This window comes from Nelusetta ayraudi, unplaced genomic scaffold, assembly GCF_046127955.1.
Source record: "Nelusetta ayraudi isolate G7.1 ecotype Tasmania unplaced genomic scaffold, CSIRO-AGI_Nayr_v1 ptg000005l, whole genome shotgun sequence".
Lineage (NCBI taxonomy): Eukaryota > Metazoa > Chordata > Actinopteri > Tetraodontiformes > Monacanthidae > Nelusetta > Nelusetta ayraudi.
Window position 1 is genome coordinate 1,400,925 of NW_027466055.1, and position 16,122 is coordinate 1,417,046.

The 16,122-nt window shown below is 42.0% G+C and overlaps 2 protein-coding genes across 2 annotated transcripts; both read right to left on the reverse strand.

The window, feature by feature from the left end:
• Positions 1-27: 27 nt before the first annotated feature.
• On the reverse strand, positions 28-6,838 carry atic (5-aminoimidazole-4-carboxamide ribonucleotide formyltransferase/IMP cyclohydrolase). The gene is made up of 15 exons (XM_076047914.1): positions 6,678-6,838; positions 5,412-5,538; positions 5,062-5,205; positions 4,355-4,443; positions 4,048-4,199; positions 3,179-3,335; positions 2,743-2,868; positions 2,503-2,610; positions 2,338-2,423; positions 2,176-2,265; positions 1,965-2,090; positions 1,748-1,840; positions 1,205-1,387; positions 520-675; positions 28-347 (listed from the first exon to the last, which is right to left on the reverse strand). Exons 1-15 carry the CDS (start codon positions 6,694-6,696, stop codon positions 228-230), a joined length of 1,776 nt encoding a protein of 591 aa, XP_075904029.1. The 5' UTR covers positions 6,697-6,838; the 3' UTR covers positions 28-227.
• Positions 6,839-10,438: 3,600 nt separating this feature from the next.
• Positions 10,439-14,685, reverse strand: mnx2b (motor neuron and pancreas homeobox 2b). The gene is made up of 3 exons (XM_076046729.1): positions 13,905-14,685; positions 12,454-12,614; positions 10,439-11,731 (listed from the first exon to the last, which is right to left on the reverse strand). Exons 1-3 carry the CDS (start codon positions 14,317-14,319, stop codon positions 11,321-11,323), a joined length of 987 nt encoding a protein of 328 aa, XP_075902844.1. The 5' UTR covers positions 14,320-14,685; the 3' UTR covers positions 10,439-11,320.
• Between the last annotated feature and the right edge of the window lie 1,437 nt (positions 14,686-16,122).

Sequence of the window (16,122 nt, forward strand, 5' to 3'; positions counted from 1 at the left end):
AAACCATAGAAATGCAAACCGACCAACTGCTCATGATCAGTCTCATTTTATTTCACCACAAAGCTCTACAAAAGCATCAACAGGTAATAGAGAATCTCCAGTGTTGATGTTCAAGTCATGAATGGTGGGTGAGTTCCACTACGCAGCATAAGGACAGGAATGTTAGAAGGTTTGTTTCTCAGCAGTAATGCTACAGTGTGAGTAGTGTTTGAAGGCCTTGGAGATGCTCAGTGGTGGAAGAGCCGCAGGTTGGTGTGGACCAGAGTGATTCCCTGCTCATTGCAAGCGTTGATCACCACTGCATCAGCAGCTGAGCCCGCTGGAGCTGCGATGTAGTCAACTCCACTCTGCACAGACACACGGAGGGAACAGTCGCAAGTTATGAGAACTGTCGTTCCAAGTAGCCTGGAGAAGAAGCCACTTCATAGTAGGTGCTTATCATAGACATAGGTGACGTGGATTATTTGCACTGCACTGCACTGCACTGCACTGCACTGCACTGCACTGCACTGCACTCACCCGTTTGGCCCGGTCTATGTTGTCCCTGAAGGGGAAGAAGGCGTCGGAGCTGACAGCCACGGCCTTCAGGGAGCTGATCCAGCTCTTCTTGTCAGTCAGTGACAGAGGCTCAGGCACCTCGTCAAACATGGACTTCCAAACCGCCAGGTCAGGACCCTAATGAATAAAGTGGGGAAAAAAAAACAAACATGAAATATTTGTGTTTTGTGACCAAACACGACTGATTTGAGACGGTTTCTTTGTGAAATGGTCACATCATCAAAACTCAGCAACACTTTCTTCCTCTTCTGGATGCCAACTGTTTCTAAAGACCGTGGCACAATGCTATAGTCTTTGATTGCCCATTTAGAGTTGAGCGCCCTCTGGTGGGCGACTGAGATGTGAGGAATGACTGTAGTTCCTTCTACTCAACTAGGGGTCACCAGCAGTTCTCTCTAGTGTTAAAAAAAAAAAAAAAAAAGCAACATATGTATATTCTAATTAACATCTGAATAAAAAAAAGAGCTCCAGCATTCTTCTCTCGCAGAGACAACAAACGAGATTTAAATTGGAGAACAAGCACACACAGATAATGAGGTTAATAATAACTGTAATGGAAAACTGTGAAATACTAAATAATTAAGAGATTAAATGTACAACGACTGGCTGGGTTCCAGAATGTGGCTCGACCCCCCCCCACACTCACCTCTCCGATGGTGTCGCTGACGTACTGGTCGATAGCGTTGGCCATCTCGGCTCGCTTCACTCCGCTGCGGAACTTCATGCTGAGGACGCGAGGGTGATGTCTCAGCCACCAGTTATCAGCCTTGTCACCTGCCAGCCGTGTGCAGTGGATGCGGGACTGCTGACCTGCACCAATACCCACAACCTGAACATTCACACAACAAGAGTGAAGAGAGGGTTAGAGGAAGGGCCAGGTTGCTACACTGGCTGTTCCAGACACATGAGATCCAGTGAAAGGAGATGAATTAAAACGGTCTGCATGTGGCCAGAATTTTCATTTCTAAAACCTTTTCAATAAATATAACTTACATATAATCAGACCCAGTTGAATGTCAAATAACAATGGGAAACATCTCTAGTCTGAACTCATTCAATTGTTTCTATCTGCTAATTATTACCTTGTTCACTGCCTATGAAAAGTCAAATCTCACTTACGAATGGCAGGGACTGATGTGAATGGATGATCAATGTGTAGAAATGAGACGGTGCTCTGACCGAGACGTACCTGTCCATCCTTTGCGTAGCAGACCGAGTTGGACTGAGTGTACTTGACAGCGATGGTGGCCACAGTGAGGTCACGCACAGCTTCCTCCGACAGCTTATGGACACAAAGACAATCACAACATTGAATATCTCAGACATCATATAGGCAGCCTAAACATAACGGTACTGGCATAATAAGATACAATAACAATAATAACAATACAATAACAATAACATACCGAGCCCTTGGAAACAATGTTGCTGAAGAATTCCTTATCGATTTTTCCTCCATTTCTCTTTTGTTTGAGATGGAGACCAAACAGAACCCTGACCTCCGTCTCATCGGGTTCATAGTCTGGATCCATCTGAAGAAAACAGACGTCATGACATCAATCTGATGAATCCCAGCAGTAACTTGATGCATTTACGCCTTGGCTGAGGATCACTCACCTGAAGCACACAGTAGTTGCCATTTTTCTTTTTGGAGAGGATCTTCAGAGCCTCCTCATCATAACCAGGAGCGATGATTCCATCCGACACCTGAGAAATTACATTATTAATAATAATGACCCATACAAAGACAGTCGCACAGTCAAGTTTGAATTGATTTACCTCTCTTGATATGATCTTGGCAGTGGGAACATCACACACATCAGACACAGCGATGAAATCTCCAAAAGACGACATTCTGTCTGAGCCTGTGTGTGCAGTCAGTGTTAGAAATCAACACAATATGCAAGAGACACAACAGGTCACCTATGACTCATCTTTTCTAACCTCTTGCCCGAGCATAGGCGGTCGCCAGGGGGCTGAGATCCGCCATCATGTCGTGCACCATGCACACTCTGGCTTCTTCCTCAGTCAGAGGGACTCCAACTGCAGCTCCTGCAAAAAAAAAAAAAAAAAACAGAGAAAGGGATTTTTTTAGCACTTTATTTAAAGCTTTCAAACTCAGAATTTCAGCTCCAAATACCTTGTTTACTTAAAGTTACAACGTTAGTTCTGTTGAAGTCTCACCTGCAGGGCTGACATGTTTAAAGGAGGTGGCAGCAGGCATCCCAAGGGCACTCTTCAGCTCTCTGACCAGCTGCCAGGCATTCAGAGCATCACACAGGTTGATAAATCCAGGGGAACCGTTGACCACTGGGGGGCAGCGTCAAAAAAAAGAAAAGGAGAACTTGAATAAATACTTAAAGAGTTGAAAATAATTGTTTTTTTCTGTACAAATAAAAAGAATGTAATGCGACCCTTAAATACTTCAAAATCAAACCACAGTAATTTATCACGTGTTTCTTTTTAATGTGACAAATTAACTTTTACATCAAGTAAAATGTTTTATTTATTTATTTATTTACTTAATATTAAACAAAATTAGAAGGAGTTACTTTTGGTCGTTAGTCCCAAAAGAGGAAATTCTTTACAGTGTGTGTGTGTGTGTTAAGTCTGCCTTTACCTTTGAGGGGGAGGGCTGGGCGCAGCGTGCACAGCTGGGCAGGTGCTTGGTGGGGGTTCATGCCGTAGCGCAGGGGCAGCTGGGAAATACCACGGCTGTACTGAGCCCGGAAGTAGTCCGATATCGCATCATCATACTGTGCAGTGTGAGTGAAGGCCTGAGGAACAAATGACAGAAACGTTCAACTGAGATACAGGAGTGCATGAATGAGCGCACAGAAAATCACTGTCACTTTCTGAACAATTTGGAGCAAGCGTCTCATTTCAATCAGTGGTGAAACGCTACAGACATGACTGACACCACACAATGAGGTGCATTTTGCTTAAAATGGGACCTTTAAGTAGAACCAAAGAACGGATCCCATTTGTTCACCATAATTCACCCCTTAACTCACATTTTACTGCAATAAGAGAGCTCGAGCAAGATTTAACTCTGAACATCGGTGTCAACCCCTGATGCAAAGACCCTCGGTGGACTTTGAGATGAGGTCAGTGGAACATAAATTGAACTGACACAGTATGGAATGTCATCAGGTTATCAGCATTCCCAAAAAAAAAAAAAAAAAAAAAAAACACAACATGGTGTTTATTCAGTGTTGCACAATGAATCGCGCCTTAATTGTTCACAACGTTGGCTCAGCTCTCCTCACTGATAACCTTCGAGCTGTTTGTCACGCACGTCAAATTAAAGTTTACTTCACTTATAAAAAACACAAGTTTGAGCGCCTTTGTTTACTTTTATTCTTGGCACTAAATTAAACGGCTTAATTTTTTTTCCCCCCAACCAAATCTGCGCTGTTTAAACAGGGATTAGGTCAATAATACCCAAGAACACACTAACGAAAAAGCAGAAAGAAAGGCCTGTGTTACTTTGAGGGCCAAAGTCCTGCGTGTTTCAACTGATGTATCGCTGTCTTCTGAACTCTCCATCTCTTTCGCAACCACAGTGTAGTCAGCGGGATCGCACACTATGGTGACCCGAGCATGGTTTTTGGCTGCTGCTCTCAAAAGAGTGACGCCACCTGAGGGATTGAAAGGCAAAGACAACATTTGAGGTCAGGAACAACAGAAGCAGGAAGCAGTCCAATCCACAATATCGTTTGTTTGGCAGCCATTATTTAAACAGCTCCAAATAGTTGATTCCAAACATGCTGACAGTTTGAACAGCAAAGCTCACCAATGTCGATCTGTTCCACGGCATCCTCCACTGTAACACCTGGGGTCGACACGGTCTTCACAAAAGGATAGAGGTTGCACACCACCACTCTTGAAAAGACACAAAAGTGAGGATTTCACAATAACCGCCTGTTTGTACGGCAACACACAAAATCTACACACACGTTTCAGAAGTTGAGCAACAGAAGAGGAAGACTTGGAACCACACTGTGAGCACGCATGTGGCCTTACATAATTAAATACACTTCAATAAAAGAATACTCAAATTATACACATTTACACACTCTGCATTATACTTAAGAGTTTCTCATTGAGCCGCTGCATCTACGTTACAACAGCCAAAATAAAACAAATCTTTCTTTATCTGGTTTCCCCTGCTCTGTTTGGCTCACCTTACAAACATCCTACACATTTGAATTTAATCACAACCTCACAGTAAATTCCTGCACACCAATTGTGCCTGAATTTGGTTTAAACTTGTGCTTTTTTTTTTTCTCTCAACAGCGTTAAAAAAAAAAAAATGCCATGAAGACATCACACTCTTCCTGTTTGATGCAAACGAGAGGCACAAGACAGTCAGCAGGGGCAGCGCGTTCCCAATTAAGCAGCTGTGCAACTGGTTGCACGTGTTTCCTCCAAAGCAGTGCTGATTTAGCAGGCAGACAAAGCAAGCAGTGCTTTTAACGTTGGACCATCTCCCCGTCTCACCTGACCAGGCCGTAGCCCAGCTTGACCATGTCGGCGGTGTCCGTGGGGGTTTTCCTAGCCAGGATGCCTCCATGGACAGCCGGGTGCAGGGTCTTCACTCTGCCGCCCAGCATCTCCGGGTGTCCGGTCAGCTCGGACACATCCCTGACACACGGACAGTGAGAGAGATGGAGAGGGAGTGAGAGAGATGGAGAGAGAGAACAGACGTTGGCAGGGGAACTCAATGTATTTTAACATTCTTGAAACAACGCCTGGTTATCAACGAGCACGACAACGTTTCGGTATGCAAGAGCTGCTTTGGGCGAATGTACTGTCACAGTGGTGGTCCAGGTGCTGGTGGTGACACTCACCTGACAGCCAGCCCAGCATCACGCAGGGCTTTGGCCGTCCCTCCGGAGGCCACCAGGGACAGACCCACACCCACAAGCCGGCCAGCGAACTCCACCAGTCCGGTTTTATCCGACACGCTGAGAAGAGCTGAGGGAGAGAGACAGAGAGTGAGGGGGAGAGAGAGAGAGACAGACAGACAGTGTGAACACCGATACAAAAGCTACAATCAAAAACCCTTAACGTAGCTTAATGACCGAAAACAGCAATCAATCATCTCCACATTTTGTGTGGTCATCTCTAGTCAAGCCCACTTCCACCTCTCCAAAAACCAAATTGTTTTTATGGATGCTGTTCTTCTCCTTTAGGTGCTCAATATAGAGAAAATGCTTAACATACACTACCAGCCAAAATGTCTTTTCTTTCATTCTCATGACTATTGACATTGCAGTTTCTCAATGAAAGCATCAAAACTACGTATGAACACACATGGAATTATGTAGGAAACAATAAAAGTGTAAAATAACTCAAAAACGTTTTAGATTTAAATTCTTTAGAGATTAATTTAGTTATTGAATTTGTGTTGTTGTTGTTTTGTTTTTTGCTACATAATTACATATATCTTGCTCATATATTTGATGTCTTCAGTATCTATCTGCAGTGTAGAAAGTTGTAAAGATTTAAAAACAAAACAAACAAAAAAAAAACAATGCATGGTGTGTGTGTCCAATCTGTTGACTGGTAGTGTAGCTTCATTTGATTTATACGAGCTCATTCAGTTTTCTTAGATTCTGTCTTCACAAACTGTCCACCGAAATGTCCGCAAGAAATTTGGAGATGGTCGATGGCTGATTTCATCGCTGACATTAAGCTACGTTCAGGCCTTTCCCATATAATGAGAGCCTATGGAGAGAGAGAGAGAGAGAGAGAGAAAATACGTCGCGTGAACAGCATCCACATAATAATAATTTATCGTTATGGTTTGGGCAGAGGTGGAAGTGGGCAGGACTCGAGATGTCCACGTGAATCTTCGGCGATGGTCGATCGCTGTTTTCGCTCATTAAGCTACGTTACACTTTTTACGCTTTTAGCGTTTTAGAATGTCCCCTAGGACACCTACACACACTGGCGCGTTTGGGCTCCACCTCGCACACCACGCCTGCTAACGTTAGCTCGCGCTAGCGGCACGCACCAAGTAGCAACAACTTATTACAGCCGACCTGGAGTGGATTCGGTTCGGATAACAAAGAACAAAATACAAAAAAAAACAACAACAAAAAAAGTCGTACCGAGCTCTGAAGAAGCCATCTTTCCTGTTCCGATGCAACTGTGAGCAGCTGGTGTGAAAGTCCACGGAAGGTCGGGAACACTTGTTGAGTTTGACTGGTGCCGAACAGGGCGAAGTGGCGTGGGGAGCAAATCAGCCCCGAACCCGCGGATTTATCATCGTCGTCATGCGCTTGACGAAGTTTGAAAGACCCGCCCACCTCATGACAGGCCGTCACCGTCACGCTGAGAACGAGCAACACAGTGTGCAATTGTGCCAGAGTTCAATCGAAACTATCACGAAAAGTAAAAAAATTAAAAAAAATTAACGGAGACGTTGACCCATTCTAATATTACATTCTAATATGTTGACTGATGCATCGTATCGTTCATCTGTTTTGACGACATTTTCGACGGTTACGATATTTTCCACCAATGTTTACTGGCGATGCAAGTGTATTCTAACCCACTGACAAATGGTCGACATTATTTTTCCTCCGTTGTTTCCCTGAATAAAGGTTTGTGGGGAAAAAAAGCTGGGAGAGGGGGAAATCACAGCCGTCCGTGCTAGTGTAGCTGTCATGTTTCCTCCTGCCACTAGATGGCGACTATAGCATGATCGTTGTTTTAGTCCACATTACCGGAAATGTTCACGTCCCTGATTATAAACATATTCATTAGCATTCAATGACGTTTGAATGTTTGATCAAATGCATGAACAGACGTGATATGTCACAGCTGGAATATATCAATTTTACCCACTTAAACCCACAGCAGTTCAGTTTGATTATTACATTAAAAAAAAAAAAAAAAAAGGCATTAATCTTAAACTTCCTGCTGTTTTTTCTTTTAGACTGCTTCCACCAGGCCACGGCTAATCATCTGCTTCCATCTAATCCTATCCTCTGCATCCTCTTCCCTCACACCAGCCAATATGCATTCGTCCACTACATCCTATATAAACTCTCCCTCCAATGTACCCAGTCCAAATCCTAATCCTGGCTACTCCCAAAGAGAAGTTCAACATTTAAAAGACTGCTACCTCTAGTTTGGCCTCCTGTCTTTTATCACAAGGCCACAGCTCTCACCACAGTTCTGTACACCTCACCTTTGAATTCTTGCAGATACTCTCTGACCACACAGCACAGCTGACACTTCTCTTCCTGTCCCAACGCTCCAGTACACAGTTCTTCACCTCATTCCCCCTCTCTACAGTGTCGATCCTTCGTACTTAAAAGCCTTCACCTTCTTTATCTCAACTCCCTCTCACCTCACCACCTACAAGCCCGACTGAACAATGTTTCTAATTAATTATAAAATAAATAAATAAAAATATTTTTATGGCTTCATTGACCTCCCAGAGTGGTCACAAATATCGTCATGATTTCACTTTTTTTTTTGCTAATATTTATCAGCGCTACGTTCACAGTGTCATGTGGAAGTTTTTCACTCGTTGGATTTTTTTTCTGGTTTACATTCAATTACTAACTGTGCTTTGATGACCACACACATTTTTGGATTCTGCATGCCACTCCTGCTTGCTAGTGCGAATAGAATCGGAACTGTTTTCATTGTTTTCACAGGGTGAAACTAACACTTAACCACTGTTAACCCTTAGAGACATAAAAATACTCAAATCAGATCACATCAGTTTATAGTCCAGATTCAGATTTCAGATTTCTGATCTGATTTCAAAAACAAATTTTGATGAACAATCCTGGGTGCATCAGTGACCCCCAACTGCACTTGGGCTACCCAAGCCAACTGCACTTATGCCATGTCCATAGCTGATATTGCTCGCTAAAATGCTGACGTCACTGAGAATGAAAATGATGATACAATTGTCTACCAAATTGTTGCGGGCTGCAATATTTCCTCCAACGATAAATGATGCCTTGGAACACATTCAACCTTCGGGTAAACCTTTTCAATACACTTTATTGGCAGAACAGGGCCCTTTTCACACTTTTAGAACAACATTTTCAGTGGGACAGATGTGGATTTATTAGGCCCCGTCACTCATTCCGACCCACCCATTAGTTAAGTGACAGGACACAGCCGGGAAAACCACACCAATACGTGTGATTACGTTAAAAGATCGCACAATCTGTTCATATTTACGTAATGAGTCCGACAGTTGCTGATTGATTAAACGAAGGGGTGTAAATATTTTAAGAGGCCTTTGATTTATAATCCAAAAAAAAAAAAAAAAGGCCAATTCATTTGTCGAACCATATATGAAAATGAGAGTTTCTGGTAACCGAGGCTGACAGCTCAGGGTGACTTGAGTGATTCAATAGACAGTGAAACATTTTTTATAGAAAAACACGGGCACACTGTGCATTACAGGTTAAAATAAAGAGCAGAAAGTAGAGGCGTGTGGGCCGTCAGCACTTTTGTCTGGCTGGTACGTGAGGAAAACTGACAGCATTACCAGCAGTGGCCGTAATTTATGCAAGGGAATTTTTAATCAACAGGCCTGGTGTATTCAGATTAAATTAGAGGGGAAACAGAATCAATGACCTCCATATATTGCTCCACTGCCCTATCAATTAGCTGTGATTTTTTTTGTTCTGTGTCAGGCCCTGTATCATAAAACAGGCCACGTGGCATTTGTCATATGCTGACAAGTCACACAACTAAATGAGCCTCTATTGATTCACATGATTTTTCATCAGCCAAATTAAAATGTGCAATTTGATATAGGTTTCGCCTGCAGCCTTCTAATACATTCTGCTGCATATTTAAGTTTCAAACCACAGCTTCTCATTGGATGAAGCCTATTTTTCAATGGAATCTCAAATGGGTTCACTTTTTTGGACATGAGGAACAGGTAAATGGATTTTCAGTGGCGTTGCCTCTTTTATAGTTTTAATTGGGGACCTATTATCCGTGCAGCAATGTGCCCTGACGTTACTTGACGACTTGATTTTCTACAAAAATAATTTGGGACTTTGTGGGTAGGATTTATGATAATATCACAACGTTCATCTTTGACCTTAGTGGATATGCAATTTATTTAATTTTGAGTAATGATTTAAGCACCAAAGTATTGTTTTTTTTTGTTTGTTTTTTTACAACATAGAAAGCTACACCAAATATAAAAATTATTGATTTTATTAAATATTTTTTAAATCTTTTATTCTTTTCAACCATGACAAAGTCTCTGCAAAAAGTTCTTGTCGGGGCCTCTGTTTCCTGCCACTGTGCAGCTGCTCTTGTCCAGCCAGTTAAGAATGCATTTAATCACTATATAAGCATGTGACTGTGGCAGGGGAAGAGGCTAAATGACACCATACTGCACGCTGCAAGAGCTGCTCCTTAATCACAACCCCAATAAAAACGCCCCACCGCAGTTACACACATTCATCGAGCTGTTGATCTTGGAAATTAAAATGGGCCTACATGACATCACCATCAGGCTTTTGATAGCTTAACTCTCTCTTCATTAACTTAATTATTTGGCTATCAGTAAACCTCATGGATTAATTAATATATAAAAGCTTCTGTAGTAAATTATAGCCCAGGGCCAGTTTTACTTCTCTTGGTGGACAACAACAGTGCAATGGCTGCAGTCGATATTACAGAGAAAGCTGAAATATTGACGCAAAAACATGAACACAACACAAACAACAACAAGCATTTCTGCAAATTATTTTTTACACTCTTTTCCCCCCAACATTTGTACTCAAATATTTAAATTCCGTCCATTGAATATCCTCCAGGTTTTCCTGCAGTACAACTGTCATCAGCAGGTAGTTTGCTGCATTCAGGAATTTAATGTCATGAACAGGCATTCTGAGTCCCTCTCTAGGATGATTTATATCTTTACCGGTGATCCTCCGACTTTCAACTTTGTTTTCCCTCTTACTATTTTTCAAAGAGATGTCTTGTTTTTATATAATTGCAGTTGAACAGCTATCAACAGACAACACAGATTAAAAAAAATTATACACATATATATATTTTGTAATTTTATTATTGTTAATTTTTAAATTTCACAGTAACATAACAAACAAGTGCCTCATATACATGTTTTATTTATATTTACACTCATTGAAATAAATTAAGTTTATTAACATATAACAGACAAAAACATTTTTTCCGACACTGAAAGCAAAATACATTAATTTTATGTCTGCGTCAATGTGGTTGGGGCACAAGAGAAGTTCATCAACCATTGGGTTGATGGTGTATGTTTCCAAAACTGTCTAAACACTTTGTTCACTTCACAAACCTTTAAATATAAGTTGTATATTACCGGAACATGGTTTTGCAAATGTTAATATTGCAATATTGCTCATTGTTTATGAGTTTTACCTGACAAAGACCAACCATTCAGTCTGTTTCTGTTTGGTTCAGACATCTAAGTCAATGTAACTGGGATTTAACCAGATGTTGACGCTTGAAAGTATGACTTAGTTCTAAATGCATGCAATGAAACAAGCCTCATATGATTTTATTTACAAATGGCGTATGTGTTCCATGTTGGTCATGATCCCGTCTGTGTTTGCTTGCTGTGCAAATGTGTGATTCTAGCTACTTTTTCTCCGTTTATACGTTTGCAGGGCACGCAAAATCTTTAGGTAGCTTTGCTCTCGAGTGTCTCCAAACACAGTCACCATGACAGTTTCTCGGTAATGTCTATGTCATGTGAGTGTCTTTATCACAGTCCTGCCCCGATCTTTCGGTCTCCTCCAGCCACTGGGATGCCCTCCAGCTCATCGTCAGTGAAAGGGCTATGAGGGCTGTAACCAACGTCAGTGCCTCGTTGCATCATGTCTGTGGATTGTGGCATCCTGACAGGAAAGCCATGCTCGCTCTCCTCTTCATCCTCCTCCTCCTCCTCCTCTTCCTCCTCGTTCTCCTCTTCCTCTCCATCCTCCAAATCCAATGCTATTTCTCTGTCCTCTGTGTTCACAACTTGCTTGCCCTCATCAGATTTGCTGCTGATTGCTGTTTTGTCTGCATTGCGGAGTCGCTGCTGTCCCTCAGACTGGGACGAAGCGTTGGCCTGCTCCCTCGCCTTCCTGCTGCGCTTCCACTTCATCCTCCGGTTTTGGAACCAAATCTTGACCTGATGAAGGGACAAAAATTAGGGGTTTGCAATAAATAAGAGATTGAGGAATGCAGAGTGCAGAAAATTTTGCCAAACAGGTCAACTTATTGTAATGAAATTACTCTATTGTTCTCTTGTGCTATTAAATTATTTTACAATTTTATTAAATTATTATTTATATTCTAAAAATGCTTCTGTGGGCCTTGAAAAAGAATTAAATGCACAACACTTTATGACCAGTAACACCATTGTATAATTTGCTGTAATTTGAAAATTACAAGATATAACATGAATTGAACATATACGATATTATTTTTTTGTTGTTCTTACGTCAAATAACGCACAAATTCATTTTAATAAGCCAGAAGACTTTTTTTTTTTTTTTTTTTTTTTTTTTTTGCAAAGTTAGTCATTTGTTAACCAGTCTCAAAGGGTTGCGTTAACAAGCCATTTGTTTTGTTTGATGGAGGAAAAAAAAAATCTTTGGCTCAGCTTTAGCTGTGAAAGTGTTTTTCATGCTTTATATTTTATTATTATGAAATTAATTTGGTTTTTAGATCACAATATCAGCAATTAGAAATAAATGTAAAATTTTATCTTTGTATAATATTTGTAGATTTTTAAAAAGAATGTATGTTCATGTTGTGTACTTGTTGTGTAATCTTCATAAAATCTAATTTTGTGAAGTGCTTGTGATTGAAGGTTTTTTTTTTCTTGGTCCGTCCACTGAGATGCCTTACCTGTGTTTCAGTCAGCAAAAGTGATGTGGCCACTTCAAAGCGTTTCGGTCTGGACAGGTATTTGTTGAGCTTGAACTGGTTCTCCAGCTCCAACAGCTGCTGACTGGTGAAAGCAGTGCGGGGCCTCCGGCACTTCCCCAGCAGGCTGGACTGAGGGCCCGCTGCAGCACACAGAGTAGAAAATGACATCGTTAGTTCATCAACTGTGACAGCACTAGCCACCAAACACAAACGTTTTTTGTTTTTTTTTTTGCTCGTGTGAATATATATTGTAGTTGTTCATTTGATATTATTTTGAAATATCTTTCAATAAAAATTCAGAGATACTTGAAGGGAAGTCATAATCTGATTTATTTAATGCCAAGGACGTGAGAAGTTCAACGTAATTTTAGGGGGTGGGACATGCAGGCACACATATGTCCACACTCTGCAGCTATCATTAACTATAATGGCTTTACTTCAGTTTATTGTTGACGGGGGGAACAAGGCAGAAGCGGGTGCGGGGGCCATAAAAGCAGAGGCATGCCATTAACTTAATGAAAATTCGATGAAGGCTTTTGGGATTTTATTGATGAACTACAGAGCGTTTTAGGTGTTTGTTTATAGTTTCTTCATCGCACAAAGACAATTTCCAGCGGCTTGGCGTTTATAGAGGAATAAAAGGGCCAGAATTAAAATATGACATCGAGATGAGCGATAAAAAATAATAATAAAAAAAAAACTGGACTGGCAATATACTGAAAGCGGACAATGGGCTGCTTTCATTGCAATGGTCTTCGAGGACCTGCTACTTAAAATGAATGGTTGAGATAGAATAAAATACAACAAAAAAACTTGAAAAAATGCATTAGTTGACATTATTAATTATCTCAATTAATTAATGTAATATGCTCTGATGAGGAAAAAAAACAATCTTTTTAAATGTTAACCGTGTGTGGATAACATTAAAAAAAAAAAACATTATTAGTATATATATATATTTTTTAAATAGATTTTGGTTTGTGAGCAATTTTCAGGTTTAATTTTTCACCGTAAAAGAGGCAAGTAACGAAATAAATCTGAGAAAAAGGCAAAAAAAAAAAGAAAAAAAAAAAGAAGAAGTTCCTAAATCTTTTCACATATCTGTCAAAACTGCCTGTTAGAGGCCACACATCGAAGCCATTCACAAGTGAATCAAAAACTTTTCTCTGTTGCATTTGTATGTCGACCGACATGAATGTTTGATAGGTTTACGACCCGACGCGGTTCTTCAGAGGGCCAATACTGATAAAGAAAATGAGTTTAAATATTAACACACACAGCCTGAATGTCTTGGAATTGAAAACAGGAAAGAAAAAAAAGGACGTGAGAACACAGCAACGTTGGTGCGATTATCCCCAAACATTAAATGTTTTAAAGCAACTTTGACATTTTTATTCCCCTCCGACTCACACGCGTATAGCGACACTTACAGCAGTAATCTGGAAGCCGTGGCATCATGATCCCGGCTCGGATCCAGTGCTCCAGGGGCAGAGAGCCCGCCATGGCCGCCGCCTTCAGGTGCTCCGGGTAGCCGCTCTGCGTCAGCTGCGTGAAGCCACCGTACGCGAAAGCCGGGTGGTGGGCGCCCAGAGCCGACAGGGGGTACATGGGACTCGGGTACATGCCGGTGATGGAAGCAGCCAGTCCCGGGTGCGGTAGATTCAGCAGCCCCGCTTTGGGAATCATCCCCGCCTGGAAGAGTGCGGACCGCGGCGACGGGGTGTCTGCCCGGCGGCACGACACCGGGCTGCCCGCCGGACTGTCGCCGCTCAGGCCCGGGGACAGTTCTCGGGCCGTCTTATCCGCAAGCAGTGCGTCAATTCGGAAGTTTTTCGATTTCTCCATTTGTGTAGCTTCACTTCACTTCACTTCACTTCACTCGAAGAGGAGAGGAGAGACGCGGAACGTCTCAGGGGTTGGGGGGAGGAAGAAAAAAAAAAGAAGAGGAAGAAAAACAACAACAAGGACAACTTGAAGCGTTGTCGGCGCGCAGTTGCTTTGCGTCAAAAGCGCAGCCCTCGGCGCGCAGTGGAGTCACGAACTCATGCGTAGGGTTTGTGTTTTCTCACCCCCCGAAAAAAAACAACAACTAAAAATTGGCTGCGCAAACAGGTATTAAACCGTCGCGACTAAAAAACTGGCGCATCTTCAGCCTACAGCCCAATGCGCTCAGGTCCTCTTGCGCACCTCCTTCACTGCTGTCATTCAGGCGTGCAGCGCATGTGCCGCTCTCGAGCGTTGCAGCCGTCAACTCTGCTCCTCAACACTTTCCTTCAAAAACAACAGAGGCGTGTGGCCTTCACGGAGTCCCCTCTCCACCACCTCCACCACCTCCACCCTCCCGGTACGTCCCGGATGGTGGGTGTGCGCTGGGATTGGCTGGCTGCTGGGCCGCTCTGACGGGCCTCTAATCAGCTAATTACTCGCTCGTTTTAGCCGCAGAAAGCGCTCAGAGTGAGGTAATGTCCAACCCTTGTCCCGCCTGCAAACACCTCCGAGCGGCATCAAAGCACCGAGGTACATTAGAAGATTAGGAAATTGTACTTCCACTGTCTGTCTGCCTGCCTGTCTGTCTGTCTGTCTGTCTGTCTTCCTGCAGCCTCCTCAGGCTCACCTCGACTCGTCGATACCTCGTTGTCATAAAGGAAGAATTATACGCTTTTTTTCTTTCTTTTTTTGTTGTTGAATGATTGTCCGCGTTCATGCTGCCAACATCCTTTACGCGGTGTTGTTTTTCCAGCCTCGGAAGGTGATCACGAATGGATGGAGTTACAAATGTGATGTGCAGAAAAGTTTTTTTTTTTGCTGCCTTTTTTTTTTGTAAATGCAAACACACATGCACTGGTTGGAACAGTTGGATCACTTTCATTTACAATCATTCTGTTTGTATTTGACAGAAAACATAAAAAAAAAATGAACAGAATTTTATCACGGTGATAATAATACGAACATTTCGACAGGAAATGTATTATTAGATCTTTTTAAATAGTCTTTATTGTCATCACAGCTTAGTCACACATTGTACATATGTTTTTGCAATCCCAGTAGAAATGATATTTTTTGACAAAAATATGAATAAGTTATGAGATCATTTTTTACTTTTGTTTAATTGACGTCTGTTAATAAAGCGAATAATGATAATGCTGAAAGCCAACATGCATCCAGCGTGATCATGTCTTCACCCTGCGGCTCTCGCTCACACTGAGCTGATTGGCTCCTGGCTTCTGCCCTCTTCCTGCTGCTTACATCCCCTCCCACACCCAGACACATTGTTTTCTGGCTTTTTATGATGAAAGAAGAAATCTGAATTGCCAGTCAAGGCGTAAAAATGAAACAATAAATTAGCCTGCCGGGCGTGTTGGCAGGTGCGCGCAGAAGAAATGAAATCTGCTTCTGTGAATCCGCGTCCAGCTGTGCGAGGAAAAGCGTTGCGCTGCGCCATTCTTCTTAAGGGAGATGATACGAGTTTTGAGAGGCTTTTTTTTTTTTTTTTAAGGCTGTGGCATTCAGTTGTATACACGACTTATATTAGGCAGGATACTGGTAGAAAACATAGAGGCCAAATAATTTGTAATTTTTATTTTGTAATCTGACAGAGTTGATGAGGGACTCACCCATCAACTTCTTTTGAGGCAACATTGACAAGAC